This window comes from Triturus cristatus, chromosome 2_2 (assembly GCF_964204655.1).
Source record: "Triturus cristatus chromosome 2_2, aTriCri1.1, whole genome shotgun sequence".
Lineage (NCBI taxonomy): Eukaryota > Metazoa > Chordata > Amphibia > Caudata > Salamandridae > Triturus > Triturus cristatus.
This window is the reverse complement of record NC_140582.1, coordinates 34,805,751-34,827,287: the sequence shown is the minus strand read 5'-3', so window position 1 is coordinate 34,827,287 and position 21,537 is coordinate 34,805,751. Positions and strand designations below refer to the sequence as shown.

Here is a 21,537-nt window from a genome sequence, read left to right as displayed (position 1 = left end):
AAAAGGTGGCACCTGCTCGGAGGGAGAGAGGGCAAAGGGGGCCCCTGGTTTAATGAGGACCTGAGGGGAAAGATACAAATGTTGAGCCAACAGGAGAGGGCTTGACACAAATTATATGACCCAGCAGCTCTCGCTGAATACAAAGCCGTGTTTGCTACTTATAAAAAAGCCATTATGACCAGGAAGGCTGAATACTACAAGTCCAGGATTTTGGATGCTTATAATAAGCAGAACAAAACTTTCCAAATTCTAAAAGAACTTAGGCAGAAACAAGAACAGAAATCCACTGCTAGCCTGGAAGATTGGAATAAGTTCCAGTCCTTCTCCATAAAGTCAGTGGCATCCTAACTGACATACACAATATGCCCGTTGACCAGGGCCCCCTGGTTGTGGACCCAGCATCCTATGCCTACGGCAAGCACCTCACCATCTTTCCAAGGCTTGCCTGAGACTCTCTGATCCATCTGATGGGCCGTGTCAAGTCCAGCTCGCCAGCGGACCCCTACCCACCAAGGGTGTCCGAATGGCTCTACCCAGGGTAGAGCGGGAGGTCCTCACCCTGCTTAATTGGTCACTGGAAACTGGATGTGTCCCTGCCAACTTCAAGGAAGCCAGGGTTACCTCCCTACTGAAAAAAACAGGGGGAGATGCAGCCAACTTTGAGAATTACAGTCCAATCTCCCAACTTCACTTCCTGGCAAAAGTAGTGGAACAACATGTCCTTAAAACTCTATCAGACTTCGAGGAACAACAGCTACTCCAGGTGAGACAGGCAGGTTTTAGGGCCCATCACAGCAGAGCTTGTAATGCTGGTGGTGATGGATGAACTTAGACTCACAGCAGATAGCAGGAAGCCATGCGCCCTGGTCCTACTAGACCTATCCACGGCATTCGACACGGTCAATCATGACTAACTATTGTTGCAGATTTCAGAGCTGGGTATCCGTGGGCTGGCACATCAATGGTTCTCGTCCTTCCTGTCAGGTCGGTCCCTAAGGGTTCAGCTGGGTGACCGGGTGTCCAACATTGGCGCATTAACATGCAGAGTCCCCCAGGGTTCAGCGCTGTCCCCCCTTCTCTTCAACATCTATCTACAGCTGCTCGTGGATGCTTTGGCCCGCATGGATTGCCAAGTATTCAACTACACCGATGACACTCAAATAATCATCCAGATTGACAACTCCTGTTCTGCCCACGCACACATGCAAAATATACTCAGGTATACGGTCAACTGGATTACAGCCAATTCACTTAAAATCATTCCCAACAAGAGCGAGGTTCTGGCTATCACCACTGGAAACAACCCATGCAGCGACCTCTTCTGGCCACGTGAGTTGGGTACCACCCCTAGGCCAGTCCCGGTCGTAAAAATCCTTGGCATAAAAATAGATGCCAAGCTCTCCATGTCGAACCAGGTCTCCACCGTAGCTGAGACCTGCGGGGGCTTACTGAGGCAGCTGCGGGGATTGGCTACTCTCCTCTTATTTACTGCACTACTGAAGAACCGGGCTTTGTCAGGCCCAGCGGCGCAGGGTACGCCTGAAATCTTCGGAGTTCGCCTTCCAAATTACAGAGACACGGAACACTCTGTCAGCATGGGAACTTCAATTCATTTAGCTGCAGCTAGGTACAGTGGTCCCAAAAGTACATCGTAAGTAGGTTCTTAGGAGACTGCCACTTCAATCTGTGGCTCACAATCTTTGTAGCGCCAGAATCCCCTAAAGCAACACCCCCCTTCATGTGTAATAAAAATACAAATCATCCACGAGAACACATTCTTTGTACAAGATACTGAATAATGGGCAATACAAATTCCTTCCCTAAGGTCGTGTTCCCTATCCGACCCGACAGGTCAGGTGGCTTAGCCATTCCTTAGCTAAATTACTTTACGACAGGGCGCGTGTGCGTGCTGGGGATGATAATTCGTAAAACATCTGTAGGGGCCGGAGAACGGTCACCAAGGGTCAATAGATGGTTATCTAAGGAATTGGCTGCTTCGAGCCGAGGTTCACGTGGTGCAGGATGGGCTTGGCTCGGGAGGAACAGAGAGGTCGTGTTAGATGCATAAAAACGAAAAATACGAAAGAAACGCTGTGAGAAGTTGGCCTGGCATATGCTGGTCACTAGTTATAGTGGCCACCTTGCACCAGTCCAATTCAACTCTTATGATGTTAGGTTTAAAAGACAACCTTTAAAGAAAGCTATCCTAGTGGTAGCTGTGGAGAGCAGCCTTCAGGCTAAGTCTTGAAGGAGTGTTAAGCTTATTGTTTTACCATAGATAACCTCTTGAATGACCAAATGAAAGAGTATTCCACACAGGTATATATATAAAATATATGTATTTATTCTAGACAGAATCCCCAAGTCTCTTTATGAGGCTTAGGCAAAGTTATACATCAAACAAGCATTGATAGATACAAATAAATAGCACTGTTATCAATGGGCCCCAGGGGGGGACCAAACCATATACTAAAATAGTGGTATAAGAACCACGACAATTCTACAGGCATTCAGGATCGCTTGCCCCTTCAGAATCCACCCACAGTTATGAGGAAGGGGACCCACGGGAGACGCGTGCAGTGCAAAGAGCTGCTATCGGGATCGCAATGTTAGCCTATGGAGAATGTCGCGGTTTGAAATAAACAGATTAAAGTACTTCTAGCAGGAGTACAAAGTTAAAACTTTAGACTTAAGCTTTTGAAGAGCCCACTACCTCGAGAGTACCATAGTACCACTGTTACCTGCCCCAGGGAAGCCGGGTGCATAGGTCGATTCTGGTGTCGGGTCGCGGGCTGATTTTCAATGGGAAAATAGTCAAAAGTTCTGCTAGCCAAAAGCGTCGATGATGCCGTGAAGATCAAAGATGCGTAGATAGTAGAGATGAACCTGAAAGCAGAGGGGACAGAGTCTGGGTCACGGCAAAGTGACCAGGAGGCTCAAAGCAAAGAGCCCTTCGATGTCGGGTGCTTCAAGTTGAAAGTGGTGTAGCCTGGATCTGCAGCCACGGGCTCCGGGAGGCTTCAAGGAAGGCCAGCTTTGGGAGGGCGACTGTCCCACGTCGGATGAGGGTTGCTGCGGTAATAGTGTCCGGATTGGATCCACTAAGCCTTGGCAACCACAACCCACGCAAGATGCACAAATCTGCTACTGTTGCAGACCCACGAGGTCTGAGAGAGGTCTCCTTCGGGGAGACTGGAGAGCAGGCCTGGAGCAACCAGGAGAGCTCTTTAGAAGCAAGATTGTCCTCCGCAAGGGCCCACAAGTCAAGCAACAAGGGACCACAGAGAGCAGCAATATGGAGTGCGTAAAAGGAAGCCCACGGGCCACTGGAAGGTGCTGGGGTGCTGATCTTTGGCAAGGGAGCTGCTGGATGGTTGGCTCACAAAGGGGCCAAAGCCCAATTTCCCCACAGGTCAGGGTCGTGTGCTACGCAAGAGGTGGCCGGTGTCCTGGGGTATTGGGGATCTCGGCACCCACGGGGTCCACGGTGCCCAAACTCGTTGAGCACGCTCACTGGCCTCTGGGATGCGCTGGAAACCCACCTCAAGGCAGCTGGAGGTCGTCGAAGATCGTTAGAGCAGCGAAATTCCAACCGGGTCACTTGCAGTGTTTCAGGTGCCTGCCAAGCAGGGGGATAACTCCTTTATCCCAAGGGAGATTTCTTCCGTAAGCTGGGCAGCAGCAAGTCGAAGTTCAAGAATCCAAAGTTCAAGATTAATCTGAGGCTCTGGGGCCACGTTATTCACCTTTATCCCCAAGATTAGGGGAGTGTCCAAAGAGGTGTCCACCAATGGCTGGTGAGGCGGGAAAGGGTGGCTACACCCTCTCCCCTTTGTGTGTTTCCCGCCTGGGCAAGGGGCAGGATGCCCCTGAACTGGTTCCAAGCGGTGTATGCAGAATTAGGTCTCTGCAGTTGCCTACGTGCAACTCTGAAAGGACATTTGGTGCACCCACCCTGTTCCAATCCACATAATCCTGTCTGGGGTGATGCTAGCACCTCCCTGCCACAGGAGCCCTATTGTCCAGCTGGCGAAGCTGGGATTTTCCCCAGCAACAGCCAGCCAGAGTCGTGTGGGTGGCGGGCAGTAGCCATTTTGTACTACTAGTGCACTTTTAAATTGGTGTCTAAATTCGACCGCTTTTCCCATATCGCCCCTCTAGCAAGGGGGAATCGTGCCCTCATGCCCATGGCTGGACTGGGGGTAGGATTCCTACATGTTTGACACCAAACACGATATGGTTCCGTGTAGCCGTTCTCAAGTTATCGCGATGACGCGATTTACTTATAATGCGGTTAAGAGTATATGGTATGGCTACACTACAAACAACCCAGTAAGGATTTACGAAGGTTGCAGAGAGGCCCTACTCATGTAGGGGTTCCCCCTCACACATACCTCAGCACCCTGCCCTGTAGGATTAGCGGGGCCTGCTATAGGGGTGACCTATGAGAGTACATATGTTGTAATGGGGTGGGATATAGGGTACCTATATCCCTGTAAGGGGTGCTAGCACCACCTTACCCAGACTACAGTAGTGGTCTGGTGGTGTCAGTTTGTATGGCTGTCCCAGGGTGGCACAATAAGTGCTGCAGCCCTGGAAGGCCTACTGAGGGACCCATGCCCTGGGTACCTAGGGTACCATCTACAAGGGACTGTCAGGGCATCCTCAGCATCCAATTAGTTTGTACCTAGCGTACTTCACATTAGTTTTAGGGAGAAAGCAGATAGGCTGGGATCCTGGATAGCAGGATCCCAGCCAGACTAGTCAAAAACCACTCAAACACCAGGCAAAAAGTTGGGGGCAACCATTAGTCAGATTCCACCTTCCTACAAACGCTATAAGTGTTTAAGGTGCCTGAGTGAGGGCAACAGCATCATATTGTTGTTAAACGGGATGGGGTAAAATTTAAAGTTCCTCAGACCCTCCTTTTGCCATTACTCAGGCAAGGGAAACATAGGCTGTTGTTAATCTGAATCGACTTCAATAGCCATGAAATCTATAAGCTGTTGTTGCAACATTATTTTTGCGTTTTCTGCTTTCTGGGACACAGGATGTGGAAGACACAGGGTAGCGCAGAGCCCGCATATAGCGGGACCACATTGTAGGCAAAGGCAACATGAGAAGAGAATAGCCAAAATCGCTCCGACAAAGGTAAGCACCTTCCATCCCCATATAGACAGTATGTCCCCAAACCATCCTATCAAAGACCAGTTTCCTTCATCCTGATGGACGGACTCGGCGATCTTATGCAGCTTAGAGATGGCTTGGTATACTGTAGGGGCGTGGTCTGGGATATAAATGCAGCAACTTGATCCGATCAATTTGCATACGCCCCCACGGTCAGCAAGAATAATATCTAGTACCATTCTGTTCTGAAGCGTGACGAGGCAGTCAGCAACGAGTTCTGCAGTGAGATTACTCAAAGCTCCAGCTGTTTCATTGATAGTGGCTTCTACAACTCGAATTAGTTGCCTTATGTCCCGACTGTTGGCTATTGGGCCCCAGAATGGGAGGAGTCCTTTCAAGACATCCCCGGCTTCCTGTCCTGACGTATCCTGGTCAGATGTCACCCCTCTTTTCTGTAAATGATGTTTGGCATCAGCTATGTATGTAGGGGGCAACAACCAAGCGATATAACAAGTGCCTCTCCAGCTACCAGGTAGAGAAGTATAAGCCTTATTCCCACATACAAAGTATGTATTACGTGAGGGAACCATGCGAGGCCAGTCTGTCCCATTCAATGTCACAATATGTTGGCAGTTGCTTGTACCCTTATACTCTGACCCCATTTTCCAAATACAGAATGGCACTTGTCCGGGTACCACTAGAAAAGTCTGACCATTCCAAGAGGGTTTATTGGAGGGCAGAAAGTACAAGTCTGTAGATCTGGTTTGACGATCAGCATATTCTGATTTCTCACTACTCGTCCCATATATTCTTTTTCTGTCCCGCCAACATAAGTGATACAGATGTACTCCCAAACTCCTAACGTCTCTGGTGTCACCATCTCCAGAAAATACCCAACTGGCACTCAGTTCCCACCATGCACTACAAGAACCATTAAATGAAAAAGGAAGGTTAATATATGGCATTCAAAAATGCACTGAACTTGGCAGGAGGCCACAAACCCAACAGTTAGTTGCATTAGTCGCCAATTGATGTTGGTGTAGCATAGAAATAAATGTGTTGTTACGGAATTCACCCCTTCTTGACTCAACATGAGGTGGTAGAGTGACAAATGTATGCATCTCAACGGTGACGTTGGCAACAGGCTGCGTAAAAAGTGCATGTACTCCCCATCCTATGCAAGACAATATAATACATATTACAATCAATACTATCAAGACTACTACAAAACGATTATGCAATAATTTACAACGCTTCGTGTTCATTGTTCGTGTTTTGTTCATTCCTTCTTTAACAGTCATTTCCATCTCTAAAGGTTGCCCGTGACGGGAGGTTGCTTCACTCAGCTGTGATTGTCTGTAGTTCTCTTTACTTTCCTACAAGTCCCACAGGCCTAGTGCCACAGCTTGGGTCACAAGTCTGAGACTTCAGTCACGGCCCTGCAACATGTGGAAATCGGAATAAAAACAAACAAAGTCAATGAGGTACTATTGAGGTATTTCTATTCAGTCTGGGCCTCAAATCGTATCTCTGGGAACCAGGTACAGTTTGTTCTTGGAAAAGGAGATGTGGTTCAGTAGTGTCCAATTTCGATGACGATGGTACAGTTGTTTGGAAGACCTCGCCGTCGTTTTTCTGTGGTTTAGCAGAGTCTAGGTGTGCATCGCTAAACAGTTCAAATCTTGGTATCCTTTCGGTTTCAGAATCACCAATTGGGTTACGAACCCGCTGATCATAAGGCAAAGGTAGCGGCACTTTCTTGCAATGTACCCCATGAACCCAGTTCTTTTCGCCGATGACCTTTACTGCAGTACACGTTGCGAGGAGTACTTGGCGGGGTTCTCTCCAGCGAGGCTCCAAGTTCTTTGACCACTGGAAGTTTTTAATACAGACCCAGTCCCTTGGCCGTATGGTATGACCAGGATCCGTTGAAGCCTGAGGCAAAGTATCTTGTACCTGTTGGTGAAGGACACGTAGCTTAGTGGTGAGTTCATACAAATAATCAATTACCAATGGATGCTCTATCTCAGAATATTTCTTGGGCCTTGGGACTCCCCAGACATTTGCTGGGCATCCGAACACAACCTCGTAGGGGCTAAGCCCCATACGGGAATGGGTGGTTGTTCTGGTAGATAAGAGAGCCAAGGGCAAGGCATCAGGCCAAGCTAGACCCGTGCTGGCTTGAATTTTCGCCAATTTAAGCTTGAGAGTGCCATTATAGCACTCCACCAAACCCGCTGACTGAGGATGGTTTGCTGCGTGAAACTTTTGCTTGATGCCAAGACCAGCACATACTTTCTGCATGATCTGACCCACAAATTCACTCCCATTGTCACTCCAAATAATTCTAGGTAACCCAAATCTCGGCAGAAACTCCTTTAAAAGGACCTTCGCCGTCGATAGAGCAGTATTATCTTTCAGGGGATAGGCCTCTACCCATCGGGAGAAGGCACATACTACAATAAGAACGTACTTCAGATTGTTACATCGTTCCATGTGAATGTAATCTATTTGCAAAACCTCAAAAGGGTACGTTGGGGGAGCAAAGTGGCCTGTTGGTGTTGCTGTTCCCTTCCCTGGATTATGCATCAAACATACAATACAGTGCTTAACGAGATTGTCTGCGCATTTAGGTATCCCCACATTCTGCCATACTGGGACCAGAAGTTTGCATATTCCTTTTGCGCTGATGTGGGCTGGACCATGTGCCATGGTCACTATTGGTAGCACATAAGCATCTGGTAACAACCAGCATTGATGCTCTGACAAATCTGTCCAGCACCCTGTCACATCCAACTTTCCCATACTTTCTTTCCACGTACTTAATTCCTTCTCTGTGGCTTCCGCCTGGATCATTTTCACACTGTCCACAGTATTCTCACACATCCCACCTTGTGCAACCCATCTAGCGGAGTCCACAACATACATGCGGCTAGTGGCGTCCTTAGCTGTCTCTTTCGCTATCTGGTCTGCAAAAGCATTTCCTTGACCTACATCATCAGTGATCTTCCTATGTGCGCTACACTTCACAATTGCTATCTGAGTGGGCAAGGTAAGTGATTCAAAGAGGTCATTTACTAATTGGCCATGCTGTATCTTAGTGCCATGGGATGTGAGAAACCCTCTTTCCTTCCACAGGCGGCCAAAACTATGGGTCACTCCAAACGCATACTGACTGTCAGTGAACACATTCACCCTTTTTCCTTCAGCCAACACACATGCTCTAGTCAGTGCTATCAATTCAGCTGCCTGGGCTGAATTATGCATAATCCGTGCTGTTTCTACAACAGTGGAGAGGGAGTGGCATCCACGAAGGGAGCCGACGGGAAGGGAGAACTCGGTAGTGCTGGAATAGATTGTAAAGGGGTTGCGGGAACCAATTGGGGAGCGACGGGCGGAACAGCAGGTGGGGCAGGCACCAACGCTAAGGGTGCATTCGCTCTCGGGGGAGGTGGTAATGCGGGAGGTACACCAGTCCCCTGCGCGTAGGGCGGGGGTAGTCTCAACAGATGAGACATTAAAGGGTCCTTCTCAGGGTCCGCATTTTTCTCTGCATGGGGAGTCGGCAACACTGGATAACATCTATCGACCGCCATACAATGTTGCCTATCTAGAATCTCAATCGTACGATCGGTCTCGTCGCTTGTAAATTGCTGAGCAGCTTGTACAATAGTCATATTTCTCCTATCTTTTTTAGCTTGTTTTATTTATTTCTGTTTGGCCTCCTTGCGCCATAAGCGAAAGGAGTCAAACATAGCCGGCCGGGCTTTTCGTCTAAACAGGGCGTTCTCCAAATTATCTAAGATATCGAGCTCATAACTGCCGTTTTTCGGCCACCGTAAAACACCATCTTTCCTGGTATAGCGAACCCATGCCTCATTAAACGCTATGGGGCCAATACCAAGTTTAGAGTATACTTCATACGTAGGAGTTCCAGCCGGAGGAATTGGACAAGAGTCCTCCAGTCGGGAATCCTTATTACAACCAAAGCCAAACCAAGTACCAAACTTATTAAAACCAGGCATCGTTAGCTCACTAGTTTTCTTACAAACTTCAAGGGGGAATAATTAGTCACTTTACGGTACACAAACTGTACACACCCCTCGGTTTCGGCTTTTGCAAAAGTCGAACAAAACAAAACAAAGACAAAGGAGTGGCCACTATACTTAACTTATCCAGATGAGTCCCACGCCAACAGAGGTCCGTTCTAATGTTTTGCCATACCAAACCAAGAGGTCCAAAGCGTGGCGGCAGTCAGGGCAGCAGGTCTTCGCAGCCGTTAGAGGGGAGAAGCCACGCTGTAAAAACCTTCGGTCCACTTACGACATGCAGGGGTTGATCACGTGGTGTGCGTCCTCCGGAATTTCCTGGCGAGGCTCCTCACGATCCTCGGGCTGGACCCACGTCCTCTGAAGCCACCTCACAGAGGGCACCAATTGAAGAACCGGGCTTTGTCAGGCCCAGTGGCGCAGGGTACGCCTGAAATCTTCGGAGTTCGCCTTCCAAATTACAGAGGCACGGAACACTCTGTCAGCATGGGAACAATTTATTTAGCTGCAGCTAGGTACAGTGGTCCCAGAAGTACATCGTAAGTAGGTTCTTAGGAGACTGCCACTTCAATCTGTGGCTCACAATCTTTTGTAGCGCCAGAATCCCCTAAAGCAACACCCCACTTCATGTGTAATAAAAATACAAATCATCCACGAGAACACATTCTTTGTACAAGATACTGAATAATGGGCAATACAAATTCCTTCCCTAAGGTCGTGTTCCCTATCCGACCCGACAGGTCAGGTGGCTTAGCCATTCCTTAGTTAAATTACTTTACGACAGGGCGCGTGTGCGTGCTGGGGATGATAATTCGTAAAACATCTGTAGGGGCCGGAGAACGGTCACCAAGGGTCAATAGATGGTTATCTAAGGAATTGGCTGCTTCGAGCCGAGGTTCACGAGATGCAGGATGGGCTTGGCTCGGGAGAAACAGAGAGGTCGTGTTAGATGCATAAAAACGAAAAATACGAAAGAAACGCTATAAGTGTTTAAGGTGCCTGAGTGAGGGCAACAGCGTCATAATGTTGTTTAAATGGGATGGGGTAAAATTTAAAGTTCCTCACTACGGATGGCCGTGTCAGCAATGATTGTGTCGCTGTTGGACTATGGCAACGCCCTGTACATTGCTCTCCCCGAGAAGTTGTTAACCAAACTACAAGTTGCGATGAATGACGCAGCCAGGCTGGTCTTCAGGCTCCCAAGACGGGCACATGCTACTCCCCTACTTCAGCAGCTGCACTGGCTCCCTATCAACCAAAGAGCCAGGTTTAAAGGCCTTTGCATTGCCCACAAAGCCATTTACAGCCAGGCCTCAATTTAGATCAAGGCTCGCCTCAAGAATTATGTGCCAGGACGTACTCTTTGCTCATCCGAGGCAGGCCTACTGGCTTGCCCGTGCTTCAATACTACCTACAAAGGGGGCAGAGCCTTCTCTGTAGTGATCCCTCAACTGGGGAACGGACTACCAGAGAGCCTACGTAAGGAACCTACCCTTCTCCCATTTAGGAAAAAACTTAAGACGCTTCTTTTTATAGAAGCTGGGGCACAGCATAGGCCAAGACCAGGAGCTTGTATATGCAGATCTTTGGCAGGGTTTAGTCTCTCTCTCACAGCGCTAAGAGACCTGTCGGTGAACATGCGTTCTATAAATCCCTGTTAACAATAACAATAACAATGTGGTAATTATCGTAGAAACACACTTGGCTTACAAGGATAGAGGTTTGCTGATGCAGCTAGGTTTTGAAATAGTTGAGTGTACATCACAGGGAGTAGCAATTAGAGGAGTAGCAATACTCAAGGACAAGGGGCTAATCTGCTGAATACTCTTCCGACCAACGAGGTAGATGGGCGAACAAAGCGATACCAGATGGTAGATGAGTCATCGCACAATTGGAAATTTATGATAAAAATATTTTGTTCTATGCAGTGTATGGCCCAAATAAGGATGATTCTACACTTTTTAATAAATTAATGCTTGAATTGCTAGACTAGCACGGGGGACTGATCGTTATGGGGGACTTCAATTGTACACTAAATTATGATATTGATTCTACTAATAGGATGGTTTATCCAAGAATGCGGAGGGTTAGAAATTCGATATATGAACTGGCTCGTCTACACTGCTTATCTGACGTATGCCAGAAACTTCACCCCATGTCACCGGGATACACACAGTAATCTGCCCCTCGTCAGCATTATTCTAGAATAGATCTGGCCATGGCGAACAATAGTATCTGAACAACAGCCAAAATTGAGGTGTGTCCCCGGATAACCTCTGACCATAATCCTGTTCTGTGTAGCTTTCAACTAGCAGTTTCAGATAAGACTAAGCGGCCTTTTTCATTTCCTAGACATTTGCTGACAGGCGCAGAATTTATGACATATACCCAAGTAGCTCTAACTGAGTTTTTAGTCTATTGTCAATACCGCATCTCCTACCATAGTTTGGGACACAATGAAGGCTTAGATACATGGCACCATCCAACAATATATCTACTGCTTCAATAAAACTAATGAGAATAATGCAAGGTCATCTTGTAACGCACTAATAAAATTAGGAATCCTGCATATGGAGGAACTCAGACTGGGAGGGCCAAACCAAGATCAATTATATGCCTCTTTAATAGATTTGCATCTACTTTTGGGCAGGATAGTAAAAGAAAAGATTGTGGCTGCTTATAACAAGAACTGGTCTCTGCAATATGAATATGTGGATCAGGTTGGGAGAATTTTGGCGTACCAGGTGGCGGACAAAAAAATCTAAAGGGCAGATAGATGCAATAAGGAGCAGATATGGTAGGCTACATACTTCCTGTAATTCAATCTTAGAGCAATTTACTCCATTTTACAATGGACTTTACACCTCATCTTGTAACTTCGACAAAATATGACTTGAAGATTGCTCAAAACTCTGCGGCGTTCCATCTCTGAATCAAGATGCAGCCGACCTCTCATCAGGAAATCACTAATGAAGAAATTGTGATAGCTCTAGCCGCATTGCCATCTGGTAAGGCCTCTGTGGATGACACCTTGCCAATTGAATTTTATAAAACTTCCAAAAACTCTATTTTACCGCTACTGAATGATGTTATACATCAGGTAGGGGATCAATGGAAGTCCCCAAAAAATGGGATATGACTAACATCGTCTTTTTTCTTAAAAAGGGGAAATCAGCGGACGACTGCGGGTCTTACCGCCCAATATCTCTCATCAACTCTTACTATAAAATCTTTGCCAAGATACTGCTAACTGTTTTGAGCTTTTTATGCCGGATCTAGTATCCGATCAACAGCATGGGTTCATAACAGGCAGAGACATTACGGCTCATGTCAACACAGCCATAATGGCGTTCGACTTTGCAAATAGGACATCTTGCAATTTCGGGATTGTCCTATTAGATGCTGAAAAAGCATTTGATCGAGTGGTATGGGACGCACTATGGGCAACACTAACTGCTAACTGATTACAAGGACGATTTACTAAATGGGTCCATGCACTAAACACTAATCCACAGGCTAAACTTATTTGAATTAATGAAGTCACTTATAAAGCGCAGCTATCACTCCGGAGAGCATATACATTAACCTATACTCTGCGCCATTCCAGATACATCGTGGTGCTCAGCAGGGGTGCCCACTCTCACCGATGCTGTTTGCATTAAGCATTGAGCCGTTCATTAAAGCACTAAATCGGAACACCCACATCGTTCTGTTCAGTAACGGGACACGTGAAAGAAATGTTATCGCCTATGCTGATGATATTGCTGTTTTCTCTTCTGATCCGGTAACATCACTGATTTCAATACAGGAAGAGGCGGAACATTTTGGCAGTCTTTCAGGGTATAAATTGAACCCTCACAAAACTCAAATTCTCCATAATTTAGATCCGACCACACCTATAACAGGCGGGTGTACTATAACAGCTTATTTAGGGGTACGGATGTCTCCTCTTGTTGAACAGGTATGGAAACTTAATTATGAGTCACTGCTACACTCTGTCAATCAAAGCTTAAAGAAATGGAATAAACTTCTGTTAACCATAATTGGCAGATGCAACATCATTAAAATGACTATTTTGCCTAAGTTTCTATACCTGTTTCGAGCTATCCCTCTCCGCATCCCCAACTTCTTTTTAAAAAACTGGAAGGTGTAATTAATAGTTTTATATGGGGATATAAGCAAGCATGCCATGCGATTAGTCTTCTTAAGTTCCCATTCAAGCAGGGTGGACTCCCCGATTTTAAACTTTATTTCTGGGTGACATTCACTGGGCGCTTCCAAAGATTACTAACTGACAAGAAACCATACTTTGGCTTCTTTCTCGCACTAGGTATGGACAGCAATATGTTTCTCTATAGGATCAATGATCCAAATTACTATAAAGAGTCTGACTTAAGACTATTAGGGACATGGTACGTATATGGCATGAAATTCTTGATCACTGCTCACTGTCCCCTGAAGATCTAGCACAACATGCTTATTTCCAACTATGGAATAATTCTACTCTCCCGGAACTATTCCATGACTCTACGGCTTGGCGGTGGGCAAACCATGGAATTGAGAGGCTAAGTCAGCTTTACGATCCTGATGGCTCCTGCACTTTTGTGTCTTTACAATCTGCCTATGATCTTCCACAACAATTCTTTTTTAAATACATATTAGGTAATACTTTTAAAAGCGGCAACCGTTTCAACCACCACACTCTTACGATTTACTGACATGCTTGCTAAATCTTAAACTATAATCACAAATTAGTACAATATATTTACAACTTTGTCAATTCAGGAGTGATGAAACTCAAAGTCTAGCTCTTAAATCGAGTCAAGCTTTAGGCATAACTATGGCTGCCAAAGAAATCACCTCTGCTTTAGATATTTTATATAACTCTATCCAGCTATACATAGCAAAGCTGCAACAGTTTCAAACTATCTGCATGCTTTACTACACTCCTGAAAGGATTGGGGAATGGGCACAAAGGGTACAGGGGTATGGGAGGACGGGGAGATAGGTCACGTTACCCTAAGTGCGGATTGGTTGCAGCCAACATTGTCCATTTGTTCTGTACCTGTCCCATGTTAGGTATTTTTTGGGGGGGAATCATACAATTTATAGGTCAACATCTCGGCTATGATGTTCTCCCTACTAACAAGGAAATCATGTTAGGTCTTAAAGAGAGTGCTGATAGAGGCATGAGATTTGTTTTTCTATTGCTTTAGTCGCTGCTGGTCTTTGCATTGCAAGAGCATGGATTTCGCCAAACCCCCCCCATCTTTTCTGATTGGTTTGCCTTTATGAAAGGCATATACGAGAGGTAAAGGACATTGGCTAAAGTCAGAGGCATATAGTCATTACAAAAATTAGACTGTATATGGGACCACTTTGTCTGATCTTCCCTATATATACACTTCTTTCTCTTCTTTCTAGTTTTCTGCTTTTTTCTTTTTCCATTTTTTTTTTTTTGGAGGGGGATCAAAATCTACATGTACAAAATAAATGCTACCTATTTCGTTATACACTTTGTGAAAAATAAAAAATTCTATAAAAAAAAAAAGAGGAACGAGGGAGAAAGTTCAGTTAATGTGAAGGTACAAAACTTACACCAAGTCCCCTTTAAGTAGCTACAAATCAAAGAACATCCAAAGTCTTCTCTAAATTACAGGACCAAGAGCCATGTCCCAGCCCAGCCTCGGTTGGCCACGGACGAGCGCAGACGGGCCTGCTCCTCACCCGGTCTTTGCCCGGTCGCATCCCACGATGCAGAGGAGGAGGCAGCGCCATGAGCAAGTTCAAGGCACCTCCCTCTCCGTGCAGCTGAAGCTGCTGCTGGTGATGAGGTAAACAGGACCCTGGGACTACTGTGAGTCCCACCAGGGGCACCAGGAGCTGTGGCCCAAACAAGAAAGCTTTTGGTCACAATCTGATAGAATATGTTTTTTCTCTGTGTCAAAGGAGTGGATTTGATTATAAAGGAGGTTACATTTTTAATTATCTGAATATAATACATGGCATGCTGCAATATCTGTATAAAAACGCATCTCCAATTTCTTTATAATCTTCGACTTGAGATGCAAGCAGTCACCAATTATAAAGAAAAGATGTCAGAACTCAACTGTAATAACTTATTACAGTTGAGTTCTTATGTCACAATGCCTGCTGCCAGCAGCCAGGGGAAGGGCAGATCTGGTCGGTCATTGGACTTAAATAAAGCAGCTGTTAAAGGCACAAATGGAAACGTGGCTTATTTTTCTTTCTGCTCTGTTTATCTAGCTGTACAGTGACAACCAAAAAGGAAATATTTATGGAAACGTTAATTTTTTGCAACTTAGGTAATTACAGAAAAGGGCAAATGTGTATGCATGCTGCTACATTTTTTAAGCTATTGCATCTTTTTTTTTTAAACTCACCTGTATTAAACTGATTATAATATATTTTTACAACAAATATCTAACAGGTTTTTGATGTATTTAATTTTGCACTAGAGGTTTTAGATTTTTACTTCATGTTTGCAATCATGCTTTCTCTTTTATATGAAGCAGCTACATACTAAAGGGCTTACTTACTAGCCCATTGCGATGCAGGTGCGTCATGTTTTATATGGGAAAAGTAAATTATCGTCCGTGCAAGGTGCTTGTAAATAAACCCCTAAGGCTTTAAGAGGTTGGTAGGAAAGGTGAGGATGTGACCCTATATTATGAGGGATAAAGTACCCCCTGTCGTACATTATGGATACTGCAAGTCACTCCGAAGTTCCATAATCTTATGAAGGAACACGCCCTTTGACGTTGTTCCTCTATATGGGTATGGAACTCCTCTGTGACTTGCAATATTCTCATAATGCACAGCGGTGGGTACTTTATCCAATGTATAATAGGAGACTTCTGATGCACCCAGTCCCCTATTATAAAGAAATTATGTCACAACTCAACTGTAATACCTTATTACAGTTGAGTTCTGATGTCATAATGCCTGCCCCACTAGAATTTAAGGGAAAGGCAAGTAAGGTCACGGAGCAAAATTAAAGCAGCATTTTAAAGAACAAAAACAAATTGGTACTTTTCATATTTCTGCTGTTCTAACAATCGTGATAGGCAGAAAGGAGATATTTGTGGCAAGCTGTTTATTTTTTAAACTTTTTCTGCAGTTATAGAAAAGGCAGAATCTTTATTCATGTTTGTACACATTCCTAGTTACAGTACCTTTTCTTTAAAAGAAAAAAAAACTGACTTGTGTTAAACTGACTCTGATAGCTTTTTCCACAAATATACTCACAGCTTTTGATGTGGTAAATTTAGCACTAGAGATTATATTTTTATTTTTCATGTTTGCAAACATGCTCTCACTTTCATATGAAAGAGATACACATCAAGGAATTAATTGGTTTGTGGGAAAGGTGATGGTATTACCATATATAATAAGGAATAACATACTACCTGCTGTCCATGATAAGAATATTGCAAGCCGCTTCGGAGTTCCATAAGCTATATGGTCATTGAACACTTTGTTGACTTGCAGTACTTTTATAATGTACACCCAGAGTATTTTATACTATATATAAAATATCATTTGATAAAGTCTAATTAATGCACTATTTTATCAAACTTTCTGATGGTTAAATGTTAGATCCATGACTATGTTATTCAGCCTTAAATTCACTACCACACCCTTCTGACAACTCGGACAGCAATACAATTTCACACTATTCTATAGAAACATTTTGTTTTTAGTTTGGCCATTCAATTAGATACTTATGGCAACCACAAGACATACACAAGCTGTTTTAAAGAAAACATTTCCACTTGTCTCTCTTACTGAAGAAGCTCTTCTTCGAATACAAGGTTCACAGACTTCTTCTTCTGTTTCAGATTCAAACACGTCATCATCAAATGATGGTAGTGACTCATCCATAATATTTGATCCCGATTTGCACCTTTGACAGACTGGTTCATATCGAGGCGGTGTCCCAAACCCCGCCCATGGGTCTGCCGCCAGGCTGGGACTGTAATACAAACAAAGTGCAGTCGTTTTGTTAATTGAAAATTACACATATATACAGAAATGTATGTCTAGAATACATTTTCCCAGAAAACAGTGGAAAAGAAGTCATTTTTGCAATTCAAATCCTAATAGTCAATAAGGATTAACAATAATCACCCCAATGCACAGCCCATAACCTCACGCATGGTATCACAGATGATATCATTGTGAGGACTTTACTTGTGGCAGAGCCGGCCTGGGGATCAAATGCAGCCCTGGATAGTATGTTCTCATCATTTTCGCACTGCACCGAATAAGGGGTCGTAGGAAGAAAATCGCTCAGTTTCTATTTCAGTGTCATTGCATCCACGGTTGGCTCACGTATCTGCAGAGCATGTAAAAACATATAGGGCACTAAAGGAATACCTTAGATCCTTACTAGCTAACACAATATAAATGTCGTTATTGCCCTCCTGTTTTAGTTAGGTGACACAATTAAAGCTCGTTGCTTGCCACAGGGATTGGGGAGCCAACCTTTAAAACAACTTTAGCACAATCTTTAAATATTTCTTTTAAAATGGTGGTTTTGGGCAGAGCAACTCCGTCTGCTATGTGCGCATGCACATTTGCTTACCAGAGGCTCGCTGCACAGTTTCCATTGTGGTGAATGGGACTTTCCATTCTTTGAGTTCCCTTTCCCTGTGCGGCAGATCACTGAACAAAGTCAACTAAAAAAAACTCCCACAAAGATTGCCCTTCTCTTCTCTGTCTCTCCGTCCTCTCTCTCTTCTCTATCTTGCAACCTCTTTATTCTGTGCTCTCGCTCCCTACAACCGCTTCCTCTCCTTCCACTGACCCATCCTCTCTCGCTCCTTCCGCCCTCGCTCCTTTATATGCTCTCTCGCTTTCCTTCCATGAACGACATTTAGGGGTTGCTTGTGTTTTTTGGCACTGCATTTGCGACCACTGGCCTCAGAATGTGGCACAAAGCAGTACAAGGCAAGCACAGAAAGTGTTCTGATGAACTGTTTACCTTCGGCAGATCCCAGTGGGAGATTACACTTTAAGTGGGATGGGCACTCTTTATAATACAGCCACAGTCCATCATTGTGAATATGTGGAAAACATATGGTTTTTTTTTAGCAGAAACGTAACTTCTGTGCACGTAGAACGAAGCAAGGGTGTTAAAATGTATTAAAAATACAATGTGGTAAAACAAGAAACCAACATAGTTCATATGTAACTTTTATTCCTTGTGAATTAGCACTACAGGGCCTAACCCTCGCTGCTCTTTTAAATATCTTTTAGTGTACATATCCCTGTGATTTAGTTATACTTTTTTCTCTTTGAGGTCTGCACTAGGCTTCATTGATGTCAGTTATTATGATTTAATCTGGATAAAAGTCTTGTAGCATTATTTTTGGCGATTCAGGATCAAACTCCAAATGATGTCACTAGTTGTGATGTCACGGAGGTCAAAAAGAGTGCGTGAGGTCAGTCCTGCTACTCCTGGCGTTCTGGTGACTAAACGTTCATGTTTCCATCCTTCCTTCTTTCTCTCTCTTGCCCTCTCTCTCTATATGTATTACCCCAGTGTGCCTTATGCAATGATCTCCAGAGAATTGGAGGAAATGAAGCGCACCAGCAGGAGCTTACACAGCTTACAGTGGATCCAATCCCCCAGGAAAATGGCTAGAAATGTGAATTGTCAGTTCGCTCCTGACCGATGTAGCAACACATTTTGAAGTCCAAGTCTACTGCAGTTTTCCTCACATGTTATATCAATATACTAGCATGTGTTAAAGGCATTTATAAGCTTAAACTTGTATTGTAGGTGGATGTCGTGCATATTTAACAAATGTGGGTGAATGAATTTAATCCACAGCAATGCAAGTACATATGGATACATGACACACTAGAGGAACTGTACTAATGAACATACTTTTAAAAATATTTTTACACAGTGCAAAGATCAAATTCCAGTTTATTGTCAACAGAGGGAAACAAATATTGTAACTCTTTAAGTAATTTCACTTAAGTGCAGAAACTTAAGCTCCAACATCCAGAGTTTGCCAAAATACTTTTAATTTAAACCAATAAATATGACAAAATATCATGACATAGACCATGCTATCTGTCAACTATTATCATTGTTGAGGGAAGGAAGGGGCATTTTGACCCATTCAAGGTTTTTCCTCTCATATGTCAATGGCACCTCCCCACACTCAACTATGGTAATAAATATCGTACTGCACTCTGCACGTATGTATATACACTATATATCAGTGTGCACTTGAGGGCCTAAATGTAGATGTAATAGCATAATAAATGGCACCTTTGAAGTATAAACCGATTGAAAGCTTTAACCCCTTCGCTGCTAGGCCTTTCCCCCGTGCTAAGCCTTTTTTTGGCTATTTGGGGTAGTTTGCGCTTAGGCCCCTGTAACTTTTCGACCACATAATCTATCCACGCCAAATCTGTGTCCTTTTTTCCAACATCATGGGGATTCTAACGGTACCCAGGGTTTGTGAATTCCCCTGACAGGGACCCAGAAATTAGCCAAAATACAGCCAATTTCTTTTTTTTTTTGACAAATTGGAAAAAGGGCTATAGATGAAAGCACCTGGTATTTTCACTGCAAATGGTATCAAAAAAGGGGTTGTGGTGCTGAAATCCCCATCTTCCCAGCTTTCAGGGACAAGCAGACTTTTGTCAGGAAACCAACATTTTTTACACAGTTTTGGCATTTTCTGGGACATAGCCTATTTTTTCTATATTTTGTGCTTTCAACCTCTTTCCAGTTAATGGTAGAAATGGGTATAAAAGCAATAGTGGATCCTGGAAAGCTATATATTTTAGAACAGTAGACAGAATTCTGAATTCAACAAGGGGTCATTTGTGTAGATCCGTCAAAGTTTCTTTATAGAAACTAACCGTTGAATATAGAGAAAATTGAAAATTAGTTGAGAAAACACAGCCATTTGTGTCAATGTTTTCACCTGTAACTTCTTCTAATTATGTTTGAAAGCAATATACCGTTACATCTGCTGGACCTTTCTGGTTGTGGGTATATAAAGGACTTGTAGGCTCACCAAGAACCTGACGATCCCAGAGCCAATAACTGAGAAGCGTCTTGTAATGGTTTTTTATTATGTACCGGATATATAGCAATTAATTTGGGAAAATATATACATGGAAAAATCAGTATGAAAGACACCTATGTATTTCTGAAATTGGAACAAAATATAGAGTTTAGAAACAGTAGATATTTGCACATTTCCGAAATTGTGAGTACCCATACTAACATGAGAATTATAGGTCATTTTTCCAATGACTTATTTTTTACACATTGTCTTTCATTTGGAAGGCAGAAATGCATCAAAACTCAATAGGTAATAACAGTTGCTCTACAATTCTGTTACCCCAAGTCTCCCAATAAAAATAGTACCTCACTTCTGTGGGTAGGCCTAGTGCCCATGACAGGAAACTGCCCAAAATGCAACATGGACACACCATATTTTCACAGTGAAAATGGATCCTTTTTTTGCAAAGTGCCTAGCTGTAGATTTTGAACCCTACCTCTGCCGGCACCTAGGGAAACCTAGCAACCTATACATTTTTGAAACCTAGACACCAGGGAAATCCACGATGGGGTGACTTGACTGACTCTCACCAGGTTCTGTTACCTAGAATCCCTTGCAAACCTAAAATTTGTCAAAAAACACATTTTCCTCACATTTCTGTGGTGGAAAGTCCTGGAATCTGTGTGGATCCACAAAATTCCACCCACCCCGCATTCCCTAAAGTCTTCCAACAAAAATGGTACCTCACTTGTGTGGGTGCCCCTAGGGCTCGCGACAGGAAACGGCCCAAAACACAACGTGGACACACCACATTTTCACAGGGAAAATTGATGCTTTTTTTGCAAAGTGCCTAGTTCTAGATTGTGAACCCTAACTCTGCCAGCACCTAAGGAAACCTAGCAAACCTATACGTTTTTTAAAACTAGACACCCTGGGGAATCCAGGATGAGGTGACTTGACTGGCTCTCACTAGGTTCTGTTACCCAAAATCCCTTGCAAACCTAAAATTTGTAAAAAAAAAACAAACAAATTTTCCTCACATTTCTGAGGTGGAAAGTTCTGGAATCTGCGTGGATCCACAAAGTTCCACCCACCCCGCTCATATAAAGCACGCCAAGGCTCTTGGGCCATGTTTGCGCTATATAAAATTGCTGAAAAAAAATTGTGTCTAGGTGTGTTAACGCAAATGGATCAACCCATGTAAACCAAGACCATAACTCCTAGACTGCACTGGGCTGTTAAATGAAATTTCTAGCTTTCAGCATATTATTGAGATTTACAGAAATTAAAAATGATGGTCATTG

At 44.0% G+C, this 21,537-nt stretch overlaps 1 protein-coding gene across 1 annotated transcript in view; it reads right to left on the bottom strand.

The window, feature by feature from the left end:
- Positions 1–21,537, bottom strand: part of LOC146861793 (uncharacterized) — a 379,950-nt gene that overhangs the window by 103,883 nt on the left and 254,530 nt on the right. The window contains exon 4 of the mRNA XM_085643196.1: positions 16,986–17,172. Within this exon, the coding sequence (XP_085499322.1) occupies positions 16,986–17,172 (187 nt within the window). The remainder of the gene's footprint in view (positions 1–16,985; positions 17,173–21,537) is intronic.